The sequence below is a fragment of the Solanum lycopersicum genome, chromosome 9 (genome assembly GCF_036512215.1).
Source record: "Solanum lycopersicum chromosome 9, SLM_r2.1".
NCBI lineage: Eukaryota > Viridiplantae > Streptophyta > Magnoliopsida > Solanales > Solanaceae > Solanum > Solanum lycopersicum.
This window is the reverse complement of record NC_090808.1, coordinates 2,210,305-2,230,060: the sequence shown is the minus strand read 5'-3', so window position 1 is coordinate 2,230,060 and position 19,756 is coordinate 2,210,305. Positions and strand designations below refer to the sequence as shown.

The 19,756-nt window shown below is 29.2% G+C and overlaps 2 protein-coding genes across 4 annotated transcripts; one reads left to right on the top strand and one right to left on the bottom strand.

Annotated features, from left to right (window-relative positions):
• Positions 1 to 547: 547 nt before the first annotated feature.
• Positions 548 to 11,072, bottom strand: LOC101260965 (protein PTST homolog 3, chloroplastic). 3 transcript variants are annotated; one of them, XM_004246574.5, is made up of 12 exons: positions 9,097 to 11,072; positions 6,460 to 6,579; positions 5,728 to 5,861; positions 5,431 to 5,634; positions 4,451 to 4,583; positions 2,604 to 2,667; positions 2,463 to 2,513; positions 2,273 to 2,326; positions 1,579 to 1,698; positions 1,264 to 1,463; positions 1,000 to 1,051; positions 548 to 824 (listed from the first exon to the last, which is right to left on the bottom strand). In XM_004246574.5, exons 1-12 carry the CDS (start codon positions 9,243 to 9,245, stop codon positions 726 to 728), a joined length of 1,380 nt encoding a protein of 459 aa, XP_004246622.1. In that variant the 5' UTR covers positions 9,246 to 11,072; the 3' UTR covers positions 548 to 725. The 3 variants fall into 3 exon arrangements, with proteins under 3 accessions (XP_004246622.1, XP_010325966.1, XP_010325967.1); XM_010327664.4 differs by having other exon boundaries at positions 5,431 to 5,586; XM_010327665.4 differs by lacking the exon at positions 2,463 to 2,513 and having other exon boundaries at positions 2,273 to 2,320.
• A 6,683-nt stretch (positions 11,073 to 17,755) lies between these two features.
• LOC101261262 (protein blind-like1) lies at positions 17,756 to 19,486 on the top strand. Its single transcript, NM_001329053.1, is given in 3 exon segments — positions 17,756 to 17,967; positions 18,297 to 18,426; positions 18,828 to 19,486. Coding segments are annotated over 3 exon segments (891 nt in total). The 5' UTR covers positions 17,756 to 17,831; the 3' UTR covers positions 19,453 to 19,486.
• The last annotated feature ends 270 nt before the right edge of the window (positions 19,487 to 19,756 follow it).

Sequence of the window (19,756 nt, the reverse complement as noted above, 5' to 3'; positions counted from 1 at the left end):
TCCATGTAAATTTTCGACAAAAATGACATCGAAATCACCAAAAAAGATGGTTGATTAAAGCACACGAAAATTGGATCTTAAAATTGAGCCGTTTTGGCCATGGTGACCAACTAGACCCATAACTAAGATCTTAATGGACGTCCATGTAAATATTATAATATTTTGTAATACTTTTAACTACAAAAATCAATATAAAAGTAATTAGAAAATATTCAAAGTTAAGATAATATATTTAATCATTCGATAATATATTTGATCGTGTTTTTCTTTCTATTTCACTATTTATATGTAAACAAAAATGTGATTGATGCAGTCAAAGTTTAATAGTTTTTCAAATATAATTTAATAATATTAAGGACAAAAAAATAGGAACATGAATAAGAAGACACAGCTTAGGCGTATCGTTTGGTTTATTAATTTGACTTATTAGTTATTGACGTTAAGAAAAAACTTATATGAATCAAAACCAATAACTCATTATCGATACGGCCATAACTTTTTCAATAACTCTGTTGATTATGTCCCATGTACTATTTTGCCAATGTAGTTAAGAATAAAAACCTGAATATAATACCATATCTAAGAATGTTTATAATTACATAACTAACAAAATGCCTCATTAAAAATCAGCCCAAATAAGAGAATAATGGGATGTATGCTTTGTATATCTTCACCAATGTATTCATTTTTATTCACCTCAACTAACCTACCTGTGTCTGTAGTAGTCATCTATCAACTCGTAGTACATTATTGTGTATCGAACCTCTAGTAACAGACTCTCTTTGAGGATCAGTTGTCCAGCGGTCATCAACAACGAATTTTATCTGTACCAAATATAGTGTCATTGAACAATGTAAGACAGAGTTTATGAATATCATTGTATATGGACTACACAAAATCCAAGTTACTTGATTCAGAATACAACCATTGAGGCGACAAGTGACAACACACAGCAAGCTTTTAAATTCTATATTCTACAGTAGTTTGTAGATAATGTACCTCGTATATTCCTGGATACAGCCATAACACAGTTTTCCAAAGTCGAGGTTCCCTGAAAACCAGTGTATCATGTTATTCATAATAATAGGAGGCTGAGGCCAGTAGATATACAGAATAACTCTGCATTTGCATATAAATGATGACTCAAAAAGATAAGAATAGTTCAAATCTATCAGGGCAAATTATCAATTTGGACAGAGTTCTTGTTTCGGAAAAGGATACGCAACAAACAATGTGTTATTGAAGATTTGACAGAATAATAACCTCATGCCAATGGGATTTACGATAACTGATGATGCTTGGATATCATCGCCAATGGGATCTACGATATCTGATGATGATTGTATATCTTCGCCGATGGGATCTGGTGATTCTTGTGGATCCATTTTTATTTTATGATGCCACCCATTGAAGCTGCCAGCCACCTCAACATTTTCACCTTCTGCCCGATATTGGATTTCAACCTAATAGAAACAAATGTGCTAAATCAAAAACATTTTCCCCATCTGCACGGGTATTAGATAACAAATGTGCTAAATCAACAAGCATAAAAAAATTCACGAGAGATTGATTGAATACCTCCTTTAGTCCTGAGAGGCTATCTTCAGCAGCATTTAGCTCTGCATCTTTTTCTGAAATAAGTCTTTCCGCTTCCCTTATTTCTGTTTCAGCTTTGATTTGCAAAACTGATAGTAAGCGCTGAAAGTAGAAATATAAGAAAATTACACTTCTCCACTTCATGAAGAACCTTTTGTTCGTTTGAGTAATAATATGTTACAAGTATCAAAGAATTATGTTTAAAATTCTCGCAATCAAAATAATACATGACCATAATAGCTGAAGTGAATTATCAAAATATAACATCAATGATCATATCAGGTAGCATGAATAAACTAGTTCAACTCAAATGCTACCGAAGGTTCCCAAGGAAGAACAATCCAGTTTCTCTTATCCACTCGTCTTTTCGTAGTTTGTTGAGTTATGTTATTGTGTATAGGATTGTGTCATCAAAAAGTCAAGTCACACTTTGGTACATTACAAAATATATTGAGAAACTGAACATTGAGAGATCATAAGCCAATAGTTAAGATGATATAGAAGGATGTAAAATAAGTGGAAACGTCGCTGCAGCGCAGCGAAATGTGTCTTTTTCTATCATTTAAAAAAGGAAAATATCCATTACCATAGCAAGACAAATAGGGAGTTAGGTCTTCGTATTATTATCTTCTTTTCTTTTCCTGAAGATTGGGGAAGAGTAAAAAGGAAATTATACCTTTTCCTCTTCAATCTGCTGCTTCAATTGAGTTAACTCCAGCTCCTTCTGATGCTAAGAACAGCAACAAAACCATTTAAGACACTGGTATACTTGTGGGACATGTATATAAGAAATGTCTGAACAAAGAAAAATTGAAGCCAAGTAGGGTAAGCAAAATTTGAACTGTAAATTGTCCAAAGAGCAGTACCAGCACGAACTTGAGATGATTAATTTCAGCTTGAATCTCCATATTGTGGGGCTAACAGATAAAATATGAAGGCAAAGGAAATTCCAAGTCAAAAATGGAATCAAATAAAAAGCAAACAATCAGAACAAAGAATTTTGTCACCTCAGTATCAGCACTACTTATCCCTTCAGTCATGGTTAAGTATTCAGCTGACAGGCTATCATTCCTACAAAATTCAAGGTGCATTCAGATAACAGTAAGATGGAAAAAACCGAACAAAAAGCAACTTTAGATTTAATCTAATCTTAAATCTCAGAGCTAGTAAGATAATACAGTTCATAGACAAGAAGAGGACGGGAAATCTAAACTCTTCAAAGAAGAAAAGGTCATCAGCTTGTTGAGAGTACGTGGAAAAACATCAAGTTGGATTTGTTCGAGTTTTTAGCCAAAAACTTCTAAACATACCTAATACATCAAATCTAAACGACATCTTAACTATCAGATTTCATCCTGCTGCTAGTTTGTTTCGAAACCAACGGTCGTGACTCCTCCCATAGAGCTTCCCCCAACTTATGTGGAGTTGTAGCATAAAGGAGAAGCAAATACCTAGGAAAGCAGCTCTTGAGCTTTCAACTCTTTCTCTCTCCTCGGTGCTCATTCTTCCAAAATGATATAACTGTGAACATGCCTCATCGACCGGCGAAGGTGGTCATCAAAGAGGTGAATGATTCTGCAAAATTCTGGGACAAAGAACTTCACTGGGTTTTTGGTGAACACAGAAGGGGACTATAGAAGTATACTGAAGGTATTTATTTGATTCCTTGTTACTTTTACAGTTCATTTTTTCCTTCTGTCTTACACCAATTATCCTCTTTTAAATTATAACATTTCTTGGTGCCCTGAATTAGTTCTTGGTGTAAACCAACGAAACTACTTATTTCTGTATGAAGCAAAACTTGTGCACCATCCCTGTGCTCGCGTAAACCCGCAGTTTAGTTCTTCAATTTTTTATGGGAAAATGCACAAGTTCCCCCTCAAACTATGTCCGAAATCCCAGAGACACACTTATACTATACTAAGGTCCTATTACCCCCCTGAACTTATTTTATAAGTAATTTTCTACCCCTTTTCAACCTACGTGGCACTAGCTTGAAAAATAAGTCAATCAGCATTGGGCCCACAAGATGTGCCACGTAGGCCGAAAAGGGGTAGAAAATTATTAATCGAATAAGTTCAGGGGATAATAGGACCTTAGTATAGTTTAAGTGTGTCTCTGAGATTTCGGGTATAGGTTGAGGAGGTATACTTGTGCATTGTCCCATTTTTTATTGAAAAAGAAGAAATAAGATGATCACCAACCTATCATGTGCAGATCATGTTTCCCTCACAAAGACTCCAATTATTCCTTAAACCATAGTCCTTTTTTCCTTTCCCTCTTACTTCTACTTCCTAGTCAAACATTTTGCATTTGTATAACCGCAATATATTCTCAACCAAACTATCTTTATTGTTGCCAGAAAAAAATGTTCCAGAATTAGCATAGCTTTGAGGAAGTCAGGTGCTCTGCACCTTTTTCTGTTAGAGCCATTAACTTTTCAAAAGAAACTAACAGCAAGATGAAGCTGCAAAGTTCTGGATACTCCAAGGATGTCTTTTTGTTCACAAGAATAATTCAAGGATATAAGTTTAGGTTCAAGACATAGTTGAGGGATGTTTTTGGCCAAAGATTGATTTATTGAATCAACAAGAATAAGACGTAAAAGAAAGATTTATTAAATCAACAAGAATGAAACACAAAAAGAATTTTGACTTCACATTCATCCTGCATCAAATTTAAAAAAGTATGATACCGTATGCGGTCATCAAAAAAAAAGACCAGTATATTGATAAACACAATTGCAAAAAAACGAAGCAGGGTCAATGAAGAACCAAAGATGGTTTACTGAAGGCCCAGTGGAAAATGAAGAACTTAGTCAGATGGAAGCTTAAATATTGCAAGAAATGTATACCTCATCAGAGAACTCTGCATACTAGGATGTTCATCATGCTGGATTGATTGTGCAATGGGACTTCCACTCAATATCTTAGCACCATTCTGTCCTTCAATAGATCCCTCTCTTTGAAAGATTTCAAAGCCACTACCTGAAAAATGAAGCAAAAACAGAACAATTAGATTTACTCAAACACTTAGGATCTAATTCTAAAATCCAATATATTTACTCAAGCTGCTCACAGCACCAGAACTTGAAAGTTTGCTCAAGGCCTTAGCGAGTGGCATATATTAGTCACTGGAAACTAGCTTTTGAGGCAGAATGAAAAGCAGAAACAATATTGTTTTTGAAAAGTATGAACAACAGATCCAATATGCATCACAACTAATGTTGTTTTTCTTTTTTGAGAAGATCATCACAAATAATGTTAGTAGAGATATAATTATTACTCCATTATTTTTTAGAAAGGCAACCCGCAAATTAGTAGAGATATAGTTATTAGTTCAATGTTTTCACATTTGGCAAGGGGAAGATGCAAGTCTCAATGCCTCCAGTGTAGCTTTTTGCAGAAAATGAAATAAGGACGCGTGGATTTCCTACTATCTGTAACCTCTTGTGTGCTGAGATTTTGCCCATATAATAAAAAAAATGAAAAAAGAACATAGCTTAGATTGAGTTGCTAGATAATTTTGAATACAGGAGACTTGAAATGGTTAACACGGTATAAGCACTTACGAAAGTGCATGAAATATATGGGGCCAAATGGTAAGTGTGTAACATGGATGAATGGAGTGCTAAGTATTGTCACCATAAAGTACCTAAATTGGTGCAAGTAAACCCAGATAAGCAAGAGGAGAAGAGGATTACTTACCCTCTACGCCATCCAGGCTCCATTGTGAAAAACAATGACCAATTCAGGTACTTTAGTGCCAAGTATTGTCACCTAGATAAACAATTCATGTCATTTAACATAAGCACCCTGAAGTAGCATCACTTACCCTCTATGCTATCCAGTTCTCCATTCTGAATAAAATTGACCACCTTTTCCTCCAAGAAAGAATACCCCAAGAATTCTTGATCACCAGAATTTTGCTCATCCGAATTCAGAATCAAATCATTGCTTGCATCATTCGTGTAGGAATCCACTGCAGAAGCTTCACTTGGTAAAGAAACATCATGAGCCATGTCTGCTATTTTCCCATCTGACCTTTTAAATTAGCAGGTTGTCAACGGGAAAAATCCAAAATTAGCCTTGTTGTTACAACCTAGAATACACAGGGACAAGAACTGCTGACCTAACGATCCATCTTCACTTTTTTCAACAAGTCCATCCTCTCCAATGCACTCATAGGCTGGTTGTTTGGAAGTTAAAAGAAGCTCCTTGACAAATTTGTATCCTCTTCTTCTAACGATGTTTGCAAGGTCTTGCCTGCGGAATGTATGAGACAATCACATAGCTTGCAAAATGTTTCTAAAGATCTGGTTCTTAAAGACTCAAAATCCAAATTTCTTTGAAGAAATTTACATTTGAGCAGAAACTTTTGGAGTAACATTGATGTAAGAAATATGGTTGTTTCGCATGACTGTGTAACAGTTCATATAAGTAGAATCAAGCATCAAAAAGACATGAATTAATAAAGCACAAGTTCAAGAAACTTTCCATGCTTTTGTCCTAGCACCTTTTACATGCCCAGCACATGGCGAAAGAATAAGCTATTACCTTCATGTTATAAGATTCACTGATATTAGGTCATCAAAAAGAATTGAGTTCCATAAAATCCATTTATCTCCAAAAAAGGATAACCGGCACCTCTCAACAATTTGTCTTATTTCACTTGACCTCTCAGTAAGAGAAATTCTTTTTCATTGCTAATATTAGTTGGAGTTTGACATGAATTGGGTGCATTAGTCTATACATATAGCTTTTAAATAACTTCAGATCATTTTAGCTGTACCAATCTTAGCTGCAAAATAGTGCGGGGGGATGGAAAATGAAAACCAAGAACATAAATGGCATTCAAGTTCACCTTCCGTTCTGTGACAGCTCTTTCATGGTGGGTACGTGATCCTCCGGAAGTCCAACAGAAGATAAAAATTCTCTGATGTCGTTGCAGAGATCATCATTGCTTTTCACCTTCCGGCTTGCCCTAGACCCACCCAAAACAAGAAAAAGAACGTCAAACACCCATCTCAGTGAGATCAAGAATCAATATTTCAAGAAAAATACTCACATTAGTGCTACCAAGATTCTCTTAGCTAATAAGTCAGTATTGAGAATCCAACAGTAAACACGGTACAAATGAGACAGCTAGATAAAACTAAAATACAGTCAAATGGGTGATGTAAAAGAATCTGAATTATTATTGAAGCACTCACATCAGTGCATTCAATGATTTTCATAGCTAAAATTTCACTCTCAAAGACAAGCCACAACCAAAGCACAAACAAGAAAAAGAGAAAAAACTAAAATACACTTAGATGAGTGATTAAAATTAACCTGAACTTTGCAACTATCATAGTTAAACAGACTACAGGTGTTGCTATTAACCCCAACTCTAATGTTACTATTTAAAGTCACTCACAGTAGTGCATTCAAAGATTCTTGTAGCTAAAAAGTTAGTATTAGTAACTAAACTACAAACATAGTATCAATATCAAGAACCACAAATATTGTATTGTAGCTCAAGGGTATTAGCAACACTCCATAAGTTAATTACAAAGTTGCAAACTTGAAAGTTCAGTAGGCACTGCTATGTATTCTCTCTTCCTTTTATTGAATGAAAAAAAACAAACTTTGAAGAAAAATCACTTACATTAGTGCATTCAAAGACTCTTATAGCCAGTGGCGGAACAGTTCAAAATATGAAGTGAACACACAAAGAAGCCGAAGGGACATCTACTTTATACATATATGTAAAGTTTCTAACCATATATAAACAGTGTAACTTTCCGTCAAAGGGTATCACTATCAAGAATGAAACTACAAACACAATATCAGTATCAACAATCACAAACATTGTCCTGTAGCTCAGGGTAATCACAACACTCCACATTTTAAACACAAAGCTTCAAAACATGGATATCAGGGAGACCTCAATGCATTTTTCTATTGAAGCAAACAAAAAAAATAAACTTCATAGAAAATACACTCACATTAGTTCATTCATAGACTCTTACAGCTAAAAAGTCAGTATCAAGAACCAAAATATAAACACAGTATCAAGAACCACAAACATTGTATTGTAGCTTAATGCTAATAGCAACACTCAATAATTTAAGTACAAAGTTGCAAAATTGGAAGTCCAGAGGGACTATTATGTATTCTCTCTTTCTTTATTAAAGCAAAAATAGCCAAAATTTGAAGAAAAAAAATCATTCAGATCAGTGCATTCATAGACTCTTACAGCTAAAAATCCAGCATCAAGAACCAAACTACAAACATAGTATCATTATCAACAAACACAAACATTGTATTGTAGCTCAAAGGTAATAGCAACACTCCACAATTTAAGCAAAAAGCTAAAAAACATGGATAGCTCAGTGGGGATTTCAATGCATTCTCTATATCCCTAATAAAGCCCAAAAAAAACAAACTTTGAAGAAAAACACTAACATTAGCACATAAAAAAAACTCTTACAGCCAAAAATCCAGCATCAAGAACCAAACTACAAACATAGTATCATTATCAAAAAACACAAACATTGTATTGTTGCTCAAAGGTAATAGCAACACTCCACAATTTAAGCAAAAAGCTAAAAAACATGGATAGCTCAGTGGGGATTTCAATGCATTCTCTATATCCCTAATAAAGCCCAAAAAAAACAAACTTTGAAGAAAAACACTAACATTAGCACATAAAAAAAACTCTTACAGCCAAAAATCCAGCATCAAGAACCAAACTACAAACATAGTATCATTATCAAAAAACACAAACATTGTATTGTTGCTCAAAGGGAATAGCAACACTCCACAATTTAAGCACAAAGCTACAAAACATGGATAGCTCAGGGGGGATTTCAATGCATTCTCTAATTCCCTAATAAAGCCGGAAAAAAAAAACTTTGAAGAAAAAACACTCACATTAGCACATTCAAAAACTCTTACAGGTAAAAATCCAGCATGAAGAACCAAACTACAAACACAGTATCATTATCAATAAACACAAACATTGTATTGTAGCTCAAAGGGATAGCAACACTCCACAATTTAAGCACAAAGCCACAAAACATGGATAGCTCAGGGGGGATTTCAATGCAATCTCTATTTCCCTAATAAAGTCCCAAAAAAACCAAACTTTGAAGAAAAAAACTAACATTAGCACATACAAAAACTCTTACAGCTAAAAATCCAGCATCAAGAACCAAACTACAAACACAGTGTCATTATCAACAAACACAAACATTGTATTGTAGCTCAAAGGTAATAGCAACACTCCACAATTTAAGCACAAAGCTACAAAACATGGATAGCTCAGGGGGGGATTTCAATGTATTCTCTATTTCCCTAATAAATCCCCAAAAAAAACCAAACTTTGAAGAAAAACACTCGCATTAGCTCATTCAAAAACTCTTACAGCTAAAAACAATCAGTATCAAGAACCACAAACATTGTACAGAAACATAGATAAACCCATAATAAACCCAAAAGGGTAACTCAAACGAACCTGGATTTCTTAATTGAAGCATAAATTTTTGATTTTGAACGACAAATTAGAAAAAAATGATGATTGTGGCGTATACAGATAGAAGGGCTAAGAGTCTGAGAAGGCAAAAAGAGCTTATGGGAAGTGGGAAAATGGAAAAGAGACGCCATTAGAGAACAGAGAAAGCAATTCTCGAGATGGGTTTTGCAGCATTTGAGAATTTGGGGGATTTTTTTGAAGCAAAATTGAAGAAGAAGCTATTCAAGAAGAACAAAATTATGAGAAGATGACAAGTTCTTTTTCCTCTTTGGAATACTGCATTTTTTTTTCTATTTTAGCAAAGAATGTGGTTGTCAATTATGGTTTGTTATCCTTTTAGGTTCGATATTCGATACTCGTATTTAAAACGTGAGAAAATTATTTATATCTTTTTATATTATAGTTATTGTAACGTTTTTGTAAGTTGTTTTTGTGATTCAATCGTCATATTATTTGTTATTATATAATGTTCTAATATTAATTGTTGTTTAATAATCATACTTATTTTACTTCTTTTTTATAAGATGATTTTGATTGTTGAGAATCTATCGAAAAAATAAATATGATTGTTATTGAAGTTCGATTAATGCATAAATAACGGACTTCAACCATATATTGCTAAAATTGAGGCAAAAATGTTTAGCTGAACTTTAATTATATGCATTTAAATTGAATTGTCACATTTAACCACGTATGAAAAAGTCAAGCGAAAATAGTTAAATTTTATCTTTATACGCTTAGAAATTTTAAGGAGAAATGGTTGGATCATATACATTGTCTAAATTTCAATCATATAAAAGTTTAAACATCGTATATCGTATATCCGAAGTGAATAAACTTACAAATTTTAAGCACTAAAACCATATGACTTGATAGCATATTTTTTGTCTTTACATATATTGGCCACAAGTTAGATAATTTCAGAATAAATTGGTTATATCTTAAATAGTAGGGACAAAAAGTGGCTAATAACTCAATATATCGTAGTGTAAACAAGCTGGTAATAGCCCAGGCCCATATATAGGTCATATATATTGGGCCGATATGCAATTGGGCCAATTTGTACATAACGCTTCATCATTTATCGTTTTTTAAGATCAATTTAACTAATTTTCGAAGTTAAATTGGTTAGATTAATTTTATTTTTTCAAAACTAAAATTTAAATATTTAAAAATTACATGAAAAATAATTTAAAGAGTAAAATTTTTTCTCATATCGGTATAATTCTAAAATATTGAATAAAGTCTATGTAATTTAAATATTGAAAAAGAGAAATGACACGTAATTCGATTTTTGTTTCTTTAAAGATAAGATATTGGTTTGAAAAATTATGTTCATTCTTTAGCTCCTATTTTTACCTAAAAGTTGTTAATCTAATAAACATTTATTAAACAAAAAAATCATAAAAAAATGTTCTAGAAACTAAATATAAAGTCAATGTCCGTTGAATTTTGGATGAAGCCAAAAGTAATAAATAATATTGAAAGGTTAACCTAATTATCTAGAGAGGAGACTTTTGTTTCAGTAATTATGTTTCGATTAATTTGTACTTATATTGCGTAAAATTTACTATATAACGAACACTTTTTATTATAATTCAAGTTTCTTACCTTTAATGATAGTTTTCATATATATAATAAATCTTAAACACTATCAAATAATTTTAACGAAATTTTCGATTTCATCGCGAAAATATTCTCTCCTATGTGTGTATTTGTGCAAGTTTACTCTTTTTCTTCTTCTAAGGACACAATTTTCAAGCATAAGTAGCTAGGGTTCACACACTTATTTCAATTTGTTAAAATCATTTATTTAATTCACATATGATTTTTCTCCTACATCTAAATGTCAACTACCTTCTACCAAAATTTGTCCTACACAATTTTCTAGTTAAAAATTATATATTTAGTTAATACCTATGAACACAACCATAAATACTATAATTAAACACATTAAAATAAAATAATTATTAAAGTAAAAGAACCAAAGTCAAATTTGATATACTTTAAACATTATATTATAGTTATATATATATATGTATATGTTAAAATCTTAACGTACCTCCACACGTAACATGTAGTTTGTTATTTTTTGTTTCATTCATCATTTTTCAATTCAAGATTCCATAGCAAAGAAGAGAGCCCCCCACCCCCACCCCCCACCAAAAGATAATAAGAAAAAGAAAGAGTCACATTCATGAAAATCAAACTTGTCTAACTTCACTAATAAGAATTTTTTACATGATTTTAATTTTTAATGACATAAATTATTGATTCAGAGATAGTATGATCTGAATCGAAAATAATAAGTCAGACAGAAATTCAAAATTTGTAGTTATTCTTGTGGTTGAATTTTGAGTGGCAAATAGAGACAAATTCAAGTTTTAAGTATTTAGAGTTCAGTAAGGTTCTAATCATTAATTCATTGTTCTATTTACTAAATTATTGATTTGCGATCGATTATTCATTGAAATTTCAATGTATTTTGCATATAATTATATGTTTACTTTAAAATTGTTGAATTCAGTTGAACTCATTAATTCATTGTTCTATTTACTAAAATATTGGTTTGGGATCAATTATTTGTTCAAATTTAATGTTTTTTGCATATAATTATATGTTTACTTTAAAATTATTGAATTTAGTTGAACTCATTAATTCATTGTTCTACTTGCTAAAATATTGATTTGGGATCAATTTTTTATTGAAATTTTAATGTATTTTGCATATAATTATATGTTCACTTTAAAATTATTAAATTCAGTTGAACTCATTAATTCATTGTTCTATTTACTAAAATATTGATTTGGGATCAATTATTCATTGAAATTTTAATGTATTTTGCATATAATTATATGTTTACTTTAAAATTATTGAATTCAGTTGAACTTAAAAATGTCGTAACGCTACGTTCACTTTTGATTTCCGTGTATTATGCGTGTGTGATAACATTATGATTTTGCATTCATCACCAAGATTTGTATGAGCTAATTAGCTTCATTTGTTTATACATTTTTAATTTTGACCAATGTCTCTTCAACTTGAAATATTTTTAACCTTCATTTTCTAATTTAGTATTATTATACTACTTTTTTACTTTGAAAAAAACACAAATATGTCAAAAGAAGAGAGAAAATATTCCCATAAATCAAACCCCAATTATAACCTAAACATTTGCTAATATATTGCACAATTATTTTTCTAATAAAACGGTACCTTGTCATCTAACGTTTGCAATAATTTTAGACAATAATTAAGTGTATCTCATAAAAAAAGTATTTACTAAAAAAAAATTAAATCGTAATTTAAAAAAACTCATAAGTTACAAAGAAAAGAATCACAAAAAAAATATAGTACGTAAAATTCGTTATGAATGGACGTACATAAAAAGTTTGGTATAAGTTTGTTTAAGAATACAAAACAATAATCAGATTAAAAAATATATATTTATAAATATTTTTGTTAGGTAATATAACTTTAACTAACATGCTCAAAGGTCCAATAATAATTAAGTAATATATTTATAAATATTTTATAATCTTTTTGCCCTTTTTAATTAATTGTTATTATTAGCAGCAATTATAGGTGGTTTTGGATATATAGCTTACAACCAACCTATGTATAAAGTTATTAATTATTACCATAAAGTGGGAATAATATGAAATATTGTATGAACATAAAGAAATTCCATTTATTTAGTAAAATTTTCATGCATTCTCATTAGATTTATTACATATCATTGACATTTTTTTAAATAGATTTCTAAATGTATATCGACATTAATTCGCCAAATTAGGTCGCTATTTGATTAACTTCGAATTTTAGGTATTGAGTCATATTTGAGTGTTGTAAAAATTTTCATCGCGAATTTGAATTTAACAGACTCCTAATGTGGCACCAAATATCATATGGAAAATACAAAAAATTATTTAAAACTGTATAATATGATATACTGCTTATGTAATAGAATTTTAGATCATGATTTTAACATTTTCTCATAAAAATTTGATTTGAATAATTCTTAAACCAAATATATAATATATCATAGTAGATAACGTAACTATAACCATATATATAAATATAAATCTACTAGAAATAACATCATTTCTAAGTAAATTTATCCATTCTTAATGTAAAAACCAAATATATTTATTGAAATTTTACACAAAATATTAAAAAAATTTATATTTGAAATAAAAAGACAAAACTTATCAAGAGATTTTGACCTCCTCCACCGATTAATAATTGACTAATTTATATTATTAATCGATCTTTATCACATGAAAGGTTTGATTAATTAAAATAATTAAATTAAACAATCAGTGTTTATGAAGCTTTTCATAATTGTCCAATAATAGTAGCAACAGCTAATAAAAAATATTAGCAGTACAAATTGAGGTCAAAATTAAGCTCCTAGCTATAAATGTCAATATTTTTATTAATTATATTATAACCTATAGATGGGACCCTAAAATAATAAAATAAAATAATAATAATAATCCCCCCCCCCCCCCCCTTAAATTTTATTATAGTTGGCCACACTATAATATAGAAAAAGTTATTACTCTTGAAACAATTTTAAATTTTTATTAGGGATAACTATAGCTTTTGTCCCTTGATTATTGATGAATTTTGGTATTAATCTCTTTAAACAGTAAATATATATATATAACTATATACGATTTTGATTTAAAATAAATAGTATTATATTTATAAAATACGTGAGAGATGGTATATAAGTAAGCAGATCTTACATATTAATGACACATTTAAAAGTCGTACAGATTTAAATACTAAATAAACAATATCAATAACGGATTGAATCGTTACACTATATCACCCTAAATATAAGTAACAGTATAAATTTTACATAACACGACGATAACATTAAATGATTATTAAAAATTAAATGTGCTTAATCAAAAATTAAAATTAGAATTTGTCGATATTTGAGAACTAAAGTGATAATATCCTCCTCCCTTTTTTTTTTAATATGTCGAGTATGCATATTTTATTGGTTTTTCACATTCATAATAATATCATTGACATTATTTTATTTTAATCTAATCTTAATTGGTGTCTAATTCAAATCTAATGGTCCCACAATGACAATTATATCCTTAATATAGTCTCCTCCAAGTCAATTAATATCTTTTATCTAATGTAAATTTAGGCATACCTCAAAACAAAATTACCAATCAATATAATATGAAATATGGTTTAATATATCAAATTAATAAATACATAATATACTTTACCTTTTTCCTCTTAGTAATTTAATCACATAATAATGTCATTAACTTAAATATATGGTTTTAAATTTTAATATATGATTCGAATCCAATATATACAACTTATTCTAATATGAATCATATATTGTAATTATAATATAGTGAACGTATTATAGAACCTTGGAGTTTATAATATTATATGACATATTATAAATTGATTGATGGCTACATGATAACACATTTTAATAAAATATTTAAATTAGACTAATCAAATTAATTTTTTAAACTTTCACTTGTATTTGTTTTACTTTTTATTTGAAGTCTTTGACTATAGGGAAGAAAAGTCATCAACGTTTGTATAATTACACACTATAGTGGAGAAGGTTGAAAAATGAGACATTGATTCAAATCTTAAATGGTTAATTTCATATTTAGCGTCGATATGACTTTTATCTAAATAATCAACTGTTTAAATTTACGAAATAATTATCATATCTTTATCATGTCAATTGTGCTATGTAATGTATAGTATATATAATTTTTTGAAAAATATTTTTTTTATATTGTTTTTTTGTTGACATTTGAATTTGATCCGTTCTTTTACTATTGTACATTTGATAGTAGCTAGCACTCTTGATCAAAAGTGTATATTTTTTTAATTAATTAAATATTAAAATATTTGATTAAGATAAAAACTTATCATTAATTGAGGGACCAAAAATGATAATAATCTGTACTACAAAGTCCATAGATTTCATATTTAATCTAAACGACGATTTTTCAGATTCACAAAAATTATATTTTTTTAAAAAAATTATACGTTATTTTTCTTTTATTGACGTTTAATTAATTCTTTTCTACCGTACATTAATTATACATGAAAGAAAAAAGAGATCATTATTTTTGTACTATATCCTACTACTATATATTCACATGATTTGTGGTACAAAATTAAACTTCTAATGTGGACCATTGTGACTTTTTCTTGGTTCAATTTTGACTGATTCTTGTGACATTAATTAACAATAATTGCACCAATTTCCCCTTTTTATATATATATATATATATATATATATATATATATATATTAATATGTTTCATACTTTATTATTAATTATTTTAACAATATTTATTTATTTCTTTTCTCACCATATATAAATTACTAAAAAAAAAAGAGATACACAAGATGATTAATAATTGTTGTTATAATATTTCTAAGCTACTAGATTTTTGTACTATGCTACTACTATATATTCACATGATTTAGCATACACAATAAAACTCTAATTAGTGTGGAACATTATGACTTTTTATTTGGTTCAATTTTTGACATTCTTAGATCATCAATAAAATATAAAAAACTGTTTCTGATAAATCCATCATTCACTAATTAACAATAATTACATATTTTTTAAAAATAGTTTTGGTAATTGAATTTTTTTTTTGGGGGGGGGGGGGGGTGGGGGGTTAACCTATTGGATATAAATTCAACATCATCATAAATGACATTTTGAGATAAAGAGGAAAAATTAATTAGCACATGGCTGCCTATATTTGTACATCACTATCTCTACAAGAAAATTTAGCCAATAATATATGTAGTACTTGACTTATTTTTAAATAATTTCTGCAATATTAGCATATACTTTTGACTATCTTAATTTTACTAATTTTATGCAAACCATGGACTAATCACACAATTATTTTTTATCACGTTAAAATAATTAACTTTTTTTCTCTCACTATAACAAAAAAAAATCATTATAATTTATTCACTATAATATAATAAAGCCACACAATTAATTACTTTCTCATATTTTTTTATGAACTTTTTCACATTATAACAACAAAAGTTGTCCATCAAGGCTACTTTTTATAGTTATAATTGATAAAGTTTTGTAATGTTAATATTATTGTATAGAATTAAAAGTCCAATGATCATACATAAATATTTAATTGTAATATTTATAGGATTTTATTCACTATAACAATAAAATGAGTAAAATTCAACTACTTTTTATCTTCAATGCTGTGTTATTATTATTTGTACAGTCAATATAATAGTCAGTCAAATATGAAATAACCTAATTAGATAGGATCAAAGTACTAATTAATTAGTTGTAATGATTAATATGTTGTAATAAATATACAATTTGCTAGGGTCTTTGTTTCATGATTTTGAGGAAGATCTATAATTAAAAAACAATAATTATTACTATTATTTAAATAAGATGGTAATTTAATAAAATTTCTTTATTATTTAAATAGTCTGTCTAATCTTATTATCAAGTTCTGCCATAAATCTTGGATTAACAAGTTCGCCCACATGTATTACAGCTATTAATTAATCAAATTTTCAATTAAATCAAATTTTCTCTTACGTTCCATTTTATGCGATATAATTTATTAAGTTATATTTTTTATTTTTAATAAAATTTTAAATTCAAACTCATAAAGTTAAAATCGTAAATCGTACTTTTATGTTTTGAAAATTTGTTGTACTTTGTTTGGTGGTTCAAAATTTTAATAATTAGTCTATATAAGGCTATGACCAATCATATTCAATTGATGAATTGTACGCCATTATTTAGGCAGACTTTGGATCCTTTTACTGTAATTGAAAAGAATAATTAAAAAAATACCTAAGTAAATAAAGTTTCTATTATTATTTTCTACGGAAGTTCGACTAAATTTAAAATCATGTTATATGTAAAATTTATTATGAAGGTGATGATTTTAACATTATTTTTTCTATTAGAGAGAAGTTAAACTTAAAAATCGATTAAAAGTAGAGTAAACACAATCGTCACACTAAACATTGCTTCTTTCATTTCAATTATTTATTTTTCTATTAGTTCATTTAAAAAAGAATGTCGTTTGTTTGATAATTTTTTTAATTGTAATGCATATCACAAGGCTAAGACATATCTTTGATTGAAGATCACAAAATTTAAAAATTTTCTTTTTTGTTTTAAACTCCGTATCAAATCAAAATCGTAAACGACCAGAGAAGTATCGCTCCCTTTGTCCATCTTTATTTATCATATATACTATTTTGGATTGTTCAATAATATTTATCCATTTCATAAAAATCAAGGGAATAAATAATTTATCATTTTGTATCTGTTTTGCGCTTGTATTTAATATCATATCTGTTATTATTTTTAATATCTGCGTCAGATGAATAGTGAATAACTATGATTGGACACGATTATATTAAAAATATTTTATGGTGGAAACTTGTGTCTCCTTGTAGATAATAATAAATTTAGTCTATCTAATCACTCAACTAGTGTAGGACAACTTTAATAAAAATTGAAAATTAATGTGTGTTCTTTGACTTGTGTAAGATATATATCTCTCAATAAATATACATATATATTGGTGTCCAAATTCATTTTTTTTCCTAAGCCAATCCTTTTAGTCCATTTTTTTTTTTCAAAAATCTCTTCTCAAGAAAAAAAAATTATAATAATAATAATAATTATGGGAAGAGCTCCATGTTGTGATAAAGCAAATGTGAAGAAAGGGCCATGGTCACCAGAAGAAGATGCAAAATTAAAAGAATATATTGACAAATTTGGCACTGGTGGAAATTGGATTGCTCTTCCACAAAAAGCTGGTATGTTTGATTTAATTGAGTATCTTGATAAGTTAAAAAGTCGGGATTTTGAGTTTACGATCTTCTGAATTTTATATAAAAAAAATATAATTGTTTGAATTGAAAGTATTGAGTTTTATCGAATTCGTAAGTAGAATTGAATTGATCTTTTTCTAGTTATGTTTCATTTTTGTTCTCTCTTCTCTTTTGAGTTGGAGTTAAGGTCGAGATTATGTTTAAATTGAAAGTACTGAATTTTATTGAATCTATAAGTAGAACTATAACTACTCACACATACTTGATTTGTTTCTTTTAATTAATTTTTTTTTGAATTATTTGTTTGTGATTAGGGCTAAGAAGATGTGGAAAAAGCTGTCGATTAAGATGGTTAAATTATCTTAGGCCAAATATTAAACACGGAGAGTTTTCAGACGAAGAAGACAGAATCATTTGCAGCCTTTATGCTAACATTGGAAGCAGGTATATACATATTTTTTTCTACTAAAATTTCAATCACTATTAAATTATAAATCACATAATTTCGAAAATACGATGAGTTGATTGTTAAGAATCTTAAAAATTCAAACACATTAACTTTGAATCGTGAATCAATTTCTAAGTAGCGGGAATTTTGAGAACAAGTTATAAATAATTCGAGTGAACCGCTTTAATTTCCTCCTTTTAACTTCGTACCTAAATAGGATGTGATATAATTTCAAATTAAACTCGAAATGATAAATTTAAATTAGCATTATCCTAGAAATATACTTTGCATGCATGAGTATTACTTTTCAAGAATTAAAGTCTAGTTATTTAGTACTCGAATATTTAGTCATGAAAAATAATTAAGCTAATCTCGATATAAAAAAAAATATATGCAGGTGGTCAATCATAGCAGCTCAATTACCAGGCAGGACAGATAATGATATCAAAAACTATTGGAACACGAAGCTGAAGAAGAAATTAATGGGATTTGTCTCTTCATCTCACAAGATTAGGCCTCTTAATCACCATGATTATCACCACCAAATTCCCACTAATTGTTACAATAATTATTCCTCACTTGTTCAAGCTTCATCTTTATTAATCTCATCAAATTATCCCAACAACACAACTTTCCCATGCTATGAAACAAATATTCCTAGTACAACCCCATCAAGTACAAGTTTCTTAAGCGCGGGTGCATCTACTAGTTGTACCTCAGGCATTACTGCTAGTACTTTCGCTGGTCGTACTACCTCTTCTGATGAGAGTTATGACATTTCGAATTTTAATTTTCATAGCTATATGTATAATAACAATGGTGTTATTAGTGAAGGAGAAAAGTTGATTAGTGGAAATAATGCTAGTGGTTGTTATGTTGATGAGCAACAAAATCCATTAGATTATAGTAGCTTGGAGGAGATTAAGGATCTAATTAGCACTAATCATGGTACTTGTAATAGCACTAGCTTTTTGCTTGATCATGAGATCAAGACAGAAGAAAAAGTCATCATGTACTATTGATGGACAAATATAAGAACATTTTTCAATTTGGAAAAAGTAATGTGTTAGTACTTCCCTTTTATTTGAATCAGTTTATCGCAAATCGACTATTTCATCGATTACTTTTCATCAGGATAGATATCAGATATGTCTATGCATTAAGATTTATATCTCTCTTAAAACTTAAATCGCAGTTATAGTATAATTCTTATTCGTTCTGTTAAAACTCATCGCCCTGTGTTAGTATTCATATTTTACCGTAATTATTCACGTTTTATATCGATGATGTAAAAAGATTTATACAATTAGGTCACTCAAAGATTAT

Excerpts from the sequence above, each read along its gene's own strand:
- LOC101260965 (XM_004246574.5), bottom strand. The coding sequence starts at position 9,245 with ATGGCGTCTCTTTTCCATTTTCCCACTTCCCATAAGCTCTTTTTGCCT. Across the intron at positions 4,584-5,430 it reads AGAACTGGATAGCATAGAGG|GTAGTGGCTTTGAAATCTTT; the intron begins GTAAGTGATGCT and ends TTCATTTTTCAG. Across the intron at positions 825-999 it reads TGTATCCAGGAATATACGAG|ATAAAATTCGTTGTTGATGA; the intron begins GTACATTATCTA and ends TATTTGGTACAG.